The sequence below is a fragment of the Cryptomeria japonica genome, chromosome 5 (assembly GCF_030272615.1).
Source record: "Cryptomeria japonica chromosome 5, Sugi_1.0, whole genome shotgun sequence".
NCBI classification, from domain to species: domain Eukaryota; kingdom Viridiplantae; phylum Streptophyta; class Pinopsida; order Cupressales; family Cupressaceae; genus Cryptomeria; species Cryptomeria japonica.
The window spans coordinates 288,554,137-288,568,209 of record NC_081409.1 but is presented as its reverse complement, the minus strand read 5'-3'; the positions used below and the strand labels follow the sequence as shown (position 1 = coordinate 288,568,209).

At 37.1% G+C, this 14,073-nt stretch overlaps 1 protein-coding gene across 5 annotated transcripts in view; it reads left to right on the top strand.

The window, feature by feature from the left end:
- LOC131045820 (uncharacterized) overlaps nucleotides 1-14,073 on the top strand; it is a 147,855-nt gene that overhangs the window by 73,787 nt on the left and 59,995 nt on the right. For 2 of the 5 annotated variants that reach the window (XM_057979480.2, XM_057979479.2), the window contains one exon: nucleotides 7,462-7,591. In XM_057979480.2, the coding sequence (XP_057835463.2) occupies nucleotides 7,475-7,591 (117 nt within the window). In that variant the 5' untranslated portion in view covers nucleotides 7,462-7,474. Of the gene's footprint in view, nucleotides 1-7,354; nucleotides 7,592-14,073 lie in introns of all 5 variants that reach the window. The other 3 variants (XM_057979476.2, XM_057979477.2, XM_057979478.2) reach the window with 2 other exon arrangements.

The window sequence follows — 14,073 nt, the reverse complement described above, 5'->3', positions numbered from 1 at the left end:
CCGAGGTGCAGGTGTTAAACCAACTCAACACTTCAAAACTAACTCCTAAGCCTATCCTAACAAATTGCAGAGGTAAAGGGAAGAGAGAATGCTTGAAATTAAATGAGGTGATGTAGCAAGAAGAGATTGTTCCTCTCCCTACCGAAATGACACAAAGAATTAATTGAAACACCTAGGAGATGCACAAACTTCAATTGTATGAGTGAGCCTAATGCATATATGAAGGTTAGAATCCACTGAATGCCAAGAGGGGAGAAGGTTTCCCACAAGTCAGACTCAGAAAAATAAGTTAACACAACATATATGGAGAGAAGAGCCACAAAACATACACTTATGATGAAGGTAAGGAAACATACACAACATGCATAAGTTGAAGGAAGGCAAGAATGTAATTTCAATTCATTCGAAGGCCAAAGGCCAAACTTCCAGTTGCAGAAATGCAAAAATAATTACAAGTCTTCAAGAGAAGAGAAAGAGCATAGGAAAGCTCAAGGCAACAGGGAGAGAACCCTTTACAATGAGATTTAAAAGCCTTATATAGAAAAATGGTTACAAGAGTGATCACGATCCCTGCATGTTAGTGTGGGAGTGCAGGGAAGTGCATGCACTTGACCTCAGTACTTGCAAGCAACCTAGCCATACCCACAAAAGGCAACCCTGAGAAGGTGGATTGATTGACCTTCCAAAGTCAGAGTATGCAAACATGACATAAGTTACCACAACAAGCATGGCCTCGTACCTCCTTGATGGAAATCCTGCCAAAAACATTAAATGCACCCATGTGGCTCCACAAAAGAAGGTGCATAAGTCACCAAAACTGTCGGAGCATTTAAAGCTTTGAGTGTCGATCACGCCATCCGGAAGTGTCGTCAGTCGGAAGGAAGTTCAGGGACTTTGGAAACTCGGGTTCTCGAAGTGGGGAAGACAAGGAAAGAACTTTGAAACCTCGGGTTTCGGGGTCCCAGGAAGGAGAAAGGAGAGCAACAGGGAACTTCGGAACCTCGGGGTTCCGGAGAACAGGAAAAAGTGGCAAAGGGAAGGAACTTCGGAACCTCAAGGTTCCGGGAGAACTAGAGAGAAAGGGCAAGAAGAGAAGTAACTTCGGAACCTCGGGGTTCTGGAGTTCCAGAGAGAAGAAAGGAAGGCTATGGAAGGAACTTTGGAACCTTGCGGTTTTGGAGTTCCGGGGAAGAGGGAGAAAAAGAGGAGGGAACTTCGGAACCTCAGGGTTCCAGAGTTCCGAGGAAGGAAAGAAGAAAAGAAAGGAACTTCGGAACCTCAGGGTTCTAGGGAACAGAAGAGAAAGAGAAAGAAAGAGAGGAACTTTAGAACCTCTGGGTTCCGGAGTTCCGGGAAAGAGAAGAAAGGGAAAGGGGAACTTTGGAACCTCGGGGTACCGGAGTTCCTGGAAAAAAAGGGAGAGGCAGCAAAGGGAAGGAACTTCGGAACCTCGGGGTTCTGGAGAAGGAGAACATGAGAAGGCAAAGGGGAAGAACCTCCTTCGGGCAAGGCAACACTTCCTACTTCATGATTCTTCTGGTTAGTCCTTGGTGAATTAGGGCAACGCTGGTCCATGGATCGTATCTCTGATCGGTTCTTACTGATGGACCAAGGGTGTCATAAAATGACAACAATAACCTATGCAAGTGATGTAATGAAACATAGTCATTTCTAGGTATCTTGATTTCAATATGTCGAAGTAACTTATCTCCTCGTATGTTGAGATTTGTTAGCCTTCTTCCTTCGTCAGTGCAGATTAAATTTTATTTTGTGCTAAAAACCCCTTTGTAATTGTTATCACTTGGGAAATCTAAATCATAGTTATGTTGTTGAGGTTTCTGTCATTCACTTTTCATTCAATTTTTTGATTTCACCTTTTTGTACTTTCAGGTTAAAACTACACAAAATGCCCAAAATCCCCATCATACGAGAGAGCTGCTCTCTTAAATGCAGAGGAAGATTGTTATTCCATAGCAATCTCTTTAACTTTTGGGACATTTGTCACTGCCTTTTAGGCAAGTCACTTTGAAATCTATAGTGACAATTTTGTTTACCAATAGGGCCGTTTTTATATTTTCTAAAATTTTGGGCGGATGTGCGGATAATAATAAAAATATTAGATAATTAATATATAAGTTGTGGAAGGGTGAATTAAAATACAATCTATAGTAATTATTTATTAAGGTGAATTTTAAGTGACTTAAGTGCTCAAAAATGTAAATAAAATACAATCACTTTAATGGAGTTGGGGTGATTTTAGATTATAAATTCTATAAAATTGCAAAAATGCTTCTAAAGGGGAATTCATAAGAGAAGAAGTTGATTTGGAATATTTCGTTTTACTCTATTTTCTCTATGAGGTTGAATGTTGTTTGTCTCCTCCGCCTTAGATGAAACCCTTAGGTATAATTGGTTTCGGTTATGAAAGACTCCTCCTGAGCCAATACTGTATGATTCGTCCATAATCATAGTGAGTGCAAAAAGGATTCAAAGGTGGATATAAATAGAATTAACATTTGAATGTACAAAATAGTGAGTTGCATCGGATTTGGAGAGTCGCTGAGTAAAAAGGAGATTTATTGGAAATTTTGTAAGTAATCAATGAATTATTAAGTTGGGGTTTTATATGGTCAAAAACACTTAAGAAAAACAGCAACTCATTCAGGAAAGACTCTTGGTAGAGGTTGAAATTCTCTGCAAGACATCACAAGTTGAAATCGTGAGCGTTGAATTTGCTAGGAAGAGAGGGTAATAAGCACTATACATCAGTCACAGAACTGTCATAAACCAATGATTGAGTGGTGCCTTAGGGAAATGATGTGAGGAAACAGGGTTGTGCCTTTATTATCTATGTGGAAGCTATATCTGCTAGTGGAAGCTATATCTGCGTCAGTCTATAGATTGATTGGGTGTGTAGACGGCAGCAGAAAACACATGAAAGGGGTATGAAGGTTGCTCAGAATATCTGCTGTGATTTATTTTCTCAGCATTACTGTCTAGAGTTTGGAGCAAAGCGTGGGTGCTTTGGAATCTTTTCAACTAGCTGCTTAGAAGTCTATAAAAAGGTCATATATTTATCTATATGATGTGCAACATTACTTTTATCACAAATTATCTAAGTTGCCGGTTCGGGTTCGGGTTCGAAGAACCTGGTATGCCGGTACAGCAAAATTTTGAAAAGGGGTTTGGGTTCGTTTGGGTTCGTTAGTACAAAAACATGTAAATTTTATATATATATATATATATATATATATATATATATATATATATATATATATATATATATTGATATTTGTGAAGCCTATAAGCATGAATTAAAATATGCATGTCACATAGCATCATATGAACAACAAAACAAACATAAACTTGTAATCATAGCATCATGATCATACCATAATTGATAATAGCATCATATACATCAAGTTTAATATCAAAATGACAAAATATTCAAGTATCATTGTTTCAACTTTCAACAATATAAACTTAAAGTTTAATCATCAAATGGATCATCTAATTCTTCATCCTCCTCCTCCTCCTCCTCCTCCTCCTCATTGACATTGACATTACATGAGCCAATGCCACTTGCACTTGCACTATAAGTTGGCTCAATTTCCGAGTCATCAAGTGTCAATGCAAGAAGCTGAGAAGCAGGAGCATCCAAATCAGTATGCTCTGGCTCTATATCCCACATCTTTGTTTCCCCTTGTGTGTAGTCATGTTGTTTGTGTGAAAGAAGACGTAGGTTTGAATGCACATATACTAAATTCTCCGCTCTTTTTGATAGCAGCCTATTGCGCTTTACTGAGTGGATGAAAGAGTATGTGCTCCAATTTCTTTCTGAAGCAGATGAACTATCAACCTATGAAGACAAAATAAACAATTAAAGTTATACATTTATAAAAATAAAATTACTAGCAACCTATGAAGACAAAGTAAACTATAAATAAACTAAAACTTGTAAATTTAAAATTTTAATTAATTAAACTTACTTGTGATAAAACTTTTATAGCGAGGGGTTGTAGGTGTTGGAAGCATGTGCCATGGAAGTACCACCAGCTATGAGCATCTTTCTTGGATCTATGACGAAGTGCATCAACACTTAGACCATTCCCATTTGCGAATTCTATGAACTCATTTGTAACAACATCTCGCAAATCATCATCGGGATATAGTCTAAGAAATGCTGCCTTATACCCATCAGATACTTCTAGATCTCTCCATGGTGGAATCCTTCCTGGTTTATCAAGAAACTGATTGCTATAGTACTTAGGTGTCAAGGCATAGGCAAGAAGGTGCAAAGGAGTGGTCATCTTATTCCACCTCTCTACAATAATTACTTCCAGTTCTTTGAAGAATTTCTCCTGAGGATCATTCTCTTTTTCATTTATAGTGACCTTTATTTTTTCAAGCATTGAATCAATGCCATCATAAATCTCACCTATGCAAGGCCTATCCATGTTTGTATAGCGAATCATGCTCATGATGGGCTCAATGATACTTAGGAGATATGTAACAAGATCCCACCATTTCTCATTCAATATTCTATCCCTAATTTTTTCTGCCCTCTCAATAGCTCCAAATTCGAATAGGTTCTAAAAATCCCTTGAGACATGTGGTGGTTTGTGATGAACATCTAGATGTCCTTAGCCTCTGCATACACATCTCTGATCCATTTTATTTTTTGCCCAATCCTTTGTAGCATAAGATTGAGTGAATGTACCGCACAAGGTGTCCAAAAGATGTGATCATAGCGTTGCTCAACCAACAAACCAGCAGCTCTACAATTTTTTGCATTGTCCGTTATGACTTGGACAACGTTGCGAGGTCCCACAGACTCAATGGCAAAGATGAGAATTTCTGCAATAAATTGGCCATCTTTTATTTGGCCCTCACAATCCACAGCTCTCAAAAACATTGCCCCTTTAGGGGACACCGCTATGACTTTGATCAAGGGACGGTTTTTAGCATCTTTCCACCCATCTGAAACAATTGCTACACCTGTCTCAACCCATGAATCCCTTATGGGTTTCAATTCATCTTCAACCCTCTTCACCTCTTTCTCCAATAATGTTCCACGTACCTTCTCATAACTGGGGCCCTTATACCCTCTTGGTGCCTCATTAACACTTTTTATCATTTGCTTCCAATATGTGGAGCGAACAACATTGAATGACAATCCTTTTGCATAAATGCACCTTACTATATCTTGATCAGCATTGTCTCTACTCTCATTTTGGAATGCAGTTTCTAAAGGCCCCTTTGTTCTTTTACGTGTCAAGGGTGGTTCACTTTGAGGTTCATTTGTGGCAAAGAAGGGGTGGTCTTCTACTACAATACTGGGATTAGAAGGGCCTTGCATTCCCCTTGTTTTCTTTGATGCGGTTTGGTTCAATCTACGGGCTTCCCTCTCTTCTGCCGCCTCATGCTCCCTAATATATTTCATCACTATCTCATCTGGTATAGGTTTACCATTTTTTCCAGGGCATTTTTTTATGCCTCTTCCTTTTATTCCACACAAATGACCTACCACCCGATAATATGAACTATTACGTTCAATATCACATCCATGGCATTTCCAACGGAATCCCCCACCTCCCGGAAGTTGTTTTATAATGTCCACATATTTCCATAAGGGAGAATTTGGATCATTTCTTTGTTTTGCAATTATTTGTTCATTGCCAATGGAGGAAGATGTAGATGCCATTCTAGTTCCTATGGCAAGAAATAAAATAAACATATTCAAAAACAAAAACTAAATAATGAAAAAAAATTCAAGTTTCATGTTTGACAATTTGTGAAACAAAAATAGTTGGAAAAAAATGTTTAAAAACCTACCTCTTGCAGCCAATGGAAGCTTGAAAATGTATGTAAATGATGCTACAACACTTGTTGAAGCTTCTAAAATCAGTCTTCAACTCCTCCTCTTTGATCTTGGAAGCCAAATTTTGTTCAACCTTTCTTCAACCTGTTCTCATAAAAAATTTGTTTGCAACACAAATGAGGTGAAATGTGTCAATAAAGTGTTTTAGAAGTGTTTTTTAGGTTATAATTTTCACTTTTTAAAAGGCGGAACTGAAAAAAAATTAAAATTTGCTTTGTTTTTTAATTTATGGGCCGCCCAGCCACCCGGGTTCGACCAAGGTCGAACCCACCCTGGGTTTTTCGAACCCTGGTCGAACCCAGGTCGAACCGGACCCGTACCACAGACCCGGTCGAACCTGGACCCGTACCAGGGTGTCCCAGGGGCGAACCCGGTAACTTAGCAAATTATTCTTCCTGGAGTTGGCCACATGGTTTCAAATCCATTGTAACAGCAAGCTATATCCAATATTCTAAAGGGTCAGAAGTTGTTACTTGACTCTGAGTTTTGTATTAAAACATCTTTTATTAGTGTAACATTAAAATCATGTTTTTTGCAGAAATTTCATATTTGAATAGCCATATTATATGTAGTAGTTAAAACTGTCATATTTAGTTACACAATTTTGTCAAACACTATGCATCACTCCTGATAAAATCTGCAAAATGAGCAAACAAACATATGTGAGCACAGAAAAAAATCAGTAAAGATCATTACAAAAAACTTCTTGTCCTCTATCCTCTGCATAGAAGTTATTTCATCACAATCCCCTTCATCCAGCAAATGGCTGCTTCCCATAATAAGATCTACCCCATCCTAGATCTTTTCTGGGACGATCTGTTTGATTACATCAATAGCTCTTTCACAATCCTCAAGAGCCTACTGAGAGAGTCATTAATATTGAACAGCAGTTTAGGTTTCTCTTTCAAAATGGATAGACTATAACGTGTGACTATTGTTAGATGGTAAAAGAGTAAAATCCAATAGTCCTTGTAAGAAATTCAAGTGCATATTTGCATAATTAGAATCGGCAAAGAGATGAGAGAAGCTGTAGAATCTATCCATCCAGGCAAGAATCTTGAAATTGCCATCAGACTCTTTGTCTGTATCTTTTCCTCAATTTGATATCAATTCTATGTGGTTGGCTGAGCACTATTTCCATTAATGTAGTCATTTTCAATGATCATTGATAAATCAATTGAATAATTTGAATGTACTTCTATGTTGCAAACTCAAGACATTTATAATTAAAAATATATGATTAAAAAATGTACTCTAAATGAGTATCCTTTACACTTGTTTTTATAAGTTTGTTGATCATTTATGTGTAAGTTTATCACTGTTCAACTCATTGGTAATATTTAGTGTAACACTGTAAGTGATAGAACGTTTCTTATATTTTATAACAAGAATGCTCCAGATCTTCATTTACCTTAATCACACCTTGACACCTCCTTTTACTGGATAGTTCTTAATTGCAACTTGATTTTATAGATTGAGATGATATGTGAAGTTTAAGTACCTTTACAAGGAAAAAATTCTTTTCAAGTGATGTGCATTCATCAACTGATCTACAGGCTCATGTACAAATGATTTGCTAGATAACTTGGAAGTATGGACCGATTTTTAAGGTTTGGAAGACGATGCTGGTTTGTATGTAGAGTTATGTTTGGAATTGAAGAGAGAAGCATTCGGGCTCAAAATGTGGCACTCCATAAAAAACTTATGCAGGTATGGTCTGTGTCAGAATTTTGCATATTTTTATTGTTTTTGAGAATAGTGTTCTTTATATATTTTAGATTATGTCCACATGTTTTCATTTTTTATATGTATATCTGGATATCTCTTTCTTGAACGTTGCTCACTCTTGGCTTGGTTATGTGCTGAATGAGAAGATAAATTGCATTCCATTCTGTCTTTGTTGGAGGCCTCGTCTCATTTCAAAAAGTAGATGAAATGAGATGTCTTATTTATTGGATTTTTCAATCTAAATATTTACAATGAGCATTTGAATTGTAGTTACATGTAGTTGATTTCCCAGTGTTTGTCATTTTTGTTTGGGGATGAAATGATACAATGCAATCAAAGATGGGCACATCAACTTAGAAATTGGTGGAAATTTAAAATGGTGAAGTTGTAACTGCTTGCTATAGATTTACTTTTCCACTCAGTTAAATCTTTCTTCTCTGAGACATGAATTCACAATATTGATGATACTCTTGTAAGCAAAGATCTTAAATGCCAGCTTTAGTGTAGTCACCTTTAAGTGCATCTTCTATATAATGAAAAGACTTCAAGTTATGAGAGCTTGGTGAAACTTTAAGCCAAGGATTTAATATGTGCTATGAATATACGTTTCTGTCATTGTAGCAAAAGCCTTCCAAATTGGAAAAAAGTGATGTTTTACATTTCTTTCTGCCATACTTATTAATTGGTCATTTTTTGGAGAGAGTGATTTACTATTTGACCCACTCTTCCGTTCTAAGATTAATTTACCTTAAACGGATAATTTTACACAAAGGTAGTTCTATATACTTTGGGATGTTTGCTTGAAAAGAATTGAACATGCTGTTTTTGTCTCTTATTTTATCCTTTTTTTTGGGTTCAATGTATTTCACATATCTTTTGAACATTTGGCATTTAATTCTTTTGCAAACATGGGTTCTATGGTTTATATCAATTTCAAAATTTTTTTCTTGTTTTGGGGGTATTGTGCAGAATGTCTAGCTTTCCATTATAGGAGTCTAGGAATAGGCATTCATATCTTGCAAAGGTGTTGAACATATTTGACAATGACAAACATTTTGTAGAGGTTGTTTCTCTTTATGTCTTCACAACCCTTCCATTCTAATAAGGGTTGCACAACAATTTGACTCTGCATTCCAAGGCCCTATAAAACTGTTATATCTTTGCTTCTTGTGAAACGGTTTGGGAATTTCCAGATTTGGATTCTATCACTCTAGGGACATTTGGAGGGACAATGAGTCGGTTGTGGGATCATTGTGATAAGGTGATATGAAATTTTATAATTTTAATATGTTGCCTCTCAACCCTGTTGTCTTCTGATCTTTGCAGGAGAAAGAAAAGGAAGAAGAGTACCAAATTCTCAATAATATTGAGATAATTGTGTGCATACACAACGTTTATGTTGAGTTTATTAGAATGAATGAGGTATATTTTCTAACTAGTGTATCTCTTAGGTAGTCCTCCGCTTGGATCCTTTTAATACTGGGCTGTGTTTACTTAGATATTTTTTACACATTATCCGACATTGGTTGTGTCATGCCCCCTCCTTAGAAATTCAAATCACAGCATTTGATAATCATTAAGCCAGCGAAGGAAACACAAAGAGACGATTGTCAGGATTAGCAAATCCTCCAAAAGATACCTGCCTTATCAAACATTATTAAGGAAGTATCTGTTGGTTTTGAAGGGGCAGCAATTAGTAGAGGAGGGATGCTTCATTTAGCATAAGTTGTATGCCTTGTAAAAGTTGTGACTTTTCATTCTCTCATAGAGGTTATATAAGGTGGTTCTATTCGTTGGAAAGGGACATCGTATGATCAAACAGCAAGCAGAAAAGGAATTGAGGACTTGGACCGAATTAAGATCAGAAATAAATATTTATAATAGCTGTAATTAGATTAAGTAAATTATAGGCATATATATGCACATTCATGCCATAGTGATACTTACAGAAATTATTGATCTTTGTGAGTAATCTAAATGTTCTCTTTGTTATAAATATATAATAGTAGATTCATATAATAATCCATTTGGAATTTAGAGAAACAGATTGCAAATAGTAAGGATGGCCAGCTTTTCGGGTTCACAAGAGATGAAGGAAGATTGTCCTTCATGCTCTTGTCAAGTGGGCCACCTCAAGTTGGAATGGACAACCAACCTTCCATGCTCGGCTAGGAGGTGGAATGGAAGACCGACCTTCAATGTGCTTGGGCTTGATCAAGGATAATGACCAGCCTCCAAGGTGAATTGAGGGATGGAAGGGCGACCCATCTTCCATGCTCTTGCAATACAAGGGTGACCAACCTTGAGATTTTGTGGTTTGCAAACGTTCCAAACAAATTCCTAATGAGATTATTATAGGAAGATACTTTGGAATGGCTATTGTCTTAATTAGATTTTAATGTGAATCATGTTCATATGATATCATGATGCATTCTAATGCTTAGTCAAATAGATGTTATCTTGGCTTATGGTTTAATGTCAATTTCCAGTGACTAATATTGTGTGCAAGACCTAGACCAAGAAGTCTCTTAAAGGGTATTTCAACTGGTAAATTTATATTCTTAAATATGTTACATTTCTTATTTTTAATTGGAATTGTGGTTTTAGGGCAAAAATTAGGAATATCCCAAAAGGGGACGTTACTGTTGGTATCAAAGCATTGTTCCTACTAGCCTACGAGACAAAAGATAGTTTATGCAACTAAGACAAAGGGATCAAAGGGCATTGGAAAGGGAAAGAAGATGACTTGCAGCAAGTAACAACTCTATTCAAAGTAATAAAATGGGTGAACAATTGGGAGATGAGTTGAGGGCATTCATGGAACACAATGAAATAACAACTTGAGCTTTTATGGAGCAAAATGAGAAGCCAACCCAGTTACTCCTACAAACCTTTCAAAATATGAACAACACAATTAACACTCTCAGGCCCAACCAAAATAATGGGAGGGATGCCACTTCTAACCATTCCGAAAATGACAATAGACTAGGGTCAACACCTAGGGTAACTAGACCATCTTTCTTAAGGACCATCAAGCGAGGAAGAAGAAATCAATAAACCAAACAATAACTTAGACAAGTATGCATAGTCTTATTCAGGACTTGACCTTTAGATTAGGAGGAATATTCCATTTAGAGAATATTGTGAAACAAGAAGTAACCATAGAAGAGAAAGGGGTCAACGTAATAAGGATTTAGTGATTTACATCACAAAGTAAGTTAAATGACTCTCCCTAACTTTGATGGGTCAGGAAAAGTCACCACCCATTTATGGATTCAAAAATTGGACACATATCTATCTCTTAGTCCCATGTTTGAAGAAGATGCCATCAAATTTGCCATCCTACATTTGGAAGGGGTTACACATGATTGGTGCCACCATGGTTTGATTATTCAAGGGCACCAAAACATAACGACTTATATGAATTTACGCAAAAGATTATAAACCGATTTGACAAAAAACACCCTAAAAGGCACTTCAAAGAACTAACACAATTAAAACAAGAAGGATCTGTAGAAGACTATAATCGAATTTCAAAAGGTCTCGGTCATGGTACCTAGGATTATGGAGAAAAGGCTAACATACCTATTTATTGAAGGGCTATCAAAGTCAATTCGTAGTTTAGTGAGTGCTTTTGACCCCACATCTCTTAAGGATGCAATTCAAAAGGCCCTAAGGTTGGAAACCACATCAACAAAGGAAAGGAGCTAGTCCAAGAACATACCTTGAAGGAACAAAACCAACCCCCCTACAAAAGAAACTGGGAACAAAGGCATTACCTTCACAATCATACACATGGGAAGAAAGGACAAACCTTCAAAGAATGAGATTATGTTTTAAGTGCAAGGAAAAATGGGAGCTAGGACATAGGTGCATAGGGAGAAGAAAAGCACACAACATCGAAGCCTTAACAAATGAAAAGATGAATGAAAAAGAATTCAAATTTCAAAGGAAAAGAAGAGAAGATAATGAAGAAGAGGGTACTTTGGCAACACTCTTAGGGGTACCGAAATATCACCCTTTTAAAATCCACAGTGTTTTGAAAGGACAAAAACTAGGGGTCTTAGTGACAACTGCACCACCCATAACTTCATCGACGAATGGATTGGTGACAAGGATGAATTTAGAAATTGAAGACTTTGAAGGATTCAAGGTGGTCATGGCAGATGGGTTCACTTCCTCATGCATGCAAAGAATCCAACAATTAAGCATCACCTTCGAAAGACATCAAATTAAGGAGGACTTCTATGTGGTGAACATGGGTGATATCGAAGTAGTAATAGGCATCCAATGGCTGCACTCCTTAGGGATATATGACCAAGACTTCCAAAACATGGAAATTTGTTTTCAATACAATAGCCAAGAGGTGATTTTAGAAGGTTTATCTGATGGGATGCCATGGGTAGTATCATCCAAAAGAATGGAGAGAGCCTACAGACATGGTCAAATAGAATGGGCTGCACAATGTATGACACTTGACAAATCTTCAACTAAAGGAAAAATTATACATGTAGACATCCAACCTATCTTGAAAAACAACAAAAAGGTTTTTAGTGACATTCCTCCAGGAATTCCACCAAAAAGGAATTTTGAACATATTATTGAACTTGAAGAAGGGGCAAAAACCCGTTATCACCACACCCTATCAACATCCAAGAAAATATAAAGAAGAAATTGAGAAAACCATAAAGGAATTATTGGAAATGGCACATATCTAGCCTATCTCTAGCTCCTTTGATTTTCGTGTAGCATTAGTAAAAAAGAAAGACGACGACACCATGCTCATGTGCATTGATTATGGGGCCCTTAATAAAAAGACCATTAAGAACTGTTATCCCATTGCTAGGGTAGATGAACTAATTGATAAGCTTCACAGGGCAATGCACTTCGCAAAAATCGACCTACATTCATGTTACCACTAAATTAGGGTGAGGAAGGAGAATGTCCAAAAAAAAGGCTTTTAGATGTCATTTTGGACACTTTGAGCTCCTTCTCTTGCCTTTCAGACTAACCAATGCCCCTGCTATCTTCCAATCTTGCATGAATCACCTATTTAGCAAACAATTCAAAAAATTCCTCGTGATATTTTTTGAGGACATTCTGATTTATAGCAAAACTTGAGAAGACTACCTAAGACACATAGATGAAGTGTTTGGGATACTTAAACAACAATCATTATTTGCCAAAATGTCCAAATGTGAATTGGATTGGAGGAAATTTTATATCTAGGACACAAAATTTGTGTCCAAGGAGCCAGCATTGATGACGAAAAGATTAAAATTCGTAAGGGATTGGCCAAGACCAAGGACCTTAACACATCTAAGAGGATTTTTGGGACTTTCCAAGCTACTATAGAAGATTTGTTAAAGGCTTCTCAAAGTTAATTGCCCCACTAATAGACCTAACCAAGAAAGGTGCATTCTCATGGAGTGCAAAGGCCCAACAGGCTTTTGAAAAGCTTAAGGAAATAATGAGCTTTTGCCCAGATTTGGCCATTCCAAACTTCTCATTACCATTTGAGTTAGTGTGACACCTGGAGAAGGTGTCGGAGCATTATTAACGCAAAACAAACATCTTATAGTTTTTGAAAGTAGAAAACTAAAAGAAACCGAAAATAACTATTCCATATATGATAAGGAAATGCTAGCAATCATGCATGTCCTAACAAAATTCAGACAATAACCTAGTTTGTGGAAGGTTTATTGCAAAAACCTGATTATAATAGCTTGAGATTCTTCCTAAACCAAAATGATTTAAATTACAAACAACAAAAATGGGTGAGCAAGTTACAAGCCTGTGACTTGACATCGAGTACATGAAAGGAAAAACCAATGTTGTAGCTGATGCCCTATCATGACGACTCCATCTATGCTCCATGATGGAATCTCCACCGAGTGGAAAATCTCCATAATTGCATAATATGCTAAGGACATATTATTCAATGATATATTATGAAGCAGTCACTGGTGAGGAGGGACCTTAAAGAGATCAATCCGGACCGGTTAGCAAGAGTAAACACAATAGAATCACAAAGATATGACGGAGGCAATGCATAACAGATTGTTTTATTGCATGAAATTTGATTACATCCAACCGGTGACAACCGGGTTACAACATACCGGCTCACAGGCCTGGTAGAATAGGTCACAATCGAGACCTTGAATCTTATGATCTATCTTGTACGCACAGTCTAACTACTTGATTCTCTGATTGATTACATTCTAATGCACAATTACAATTATATATGTCGATCCAAAGGATCCAGTCGGCCCAAAAGGGATCAAAACCTGAAGAACAAGACCTAACATGTGAAATAACAAGGTTGGCCTCTGCCAAGAGGTTCCTCTGAAAAATCCAAAGGATGAAATGTAGACCTCGGGAAAAGGTCGGCCACACGCAAAGGAACATCGGAATCAATGCCCAATGCTCCGCAAGCACGAAAAGGGGTTTCGGTAGATCACCAG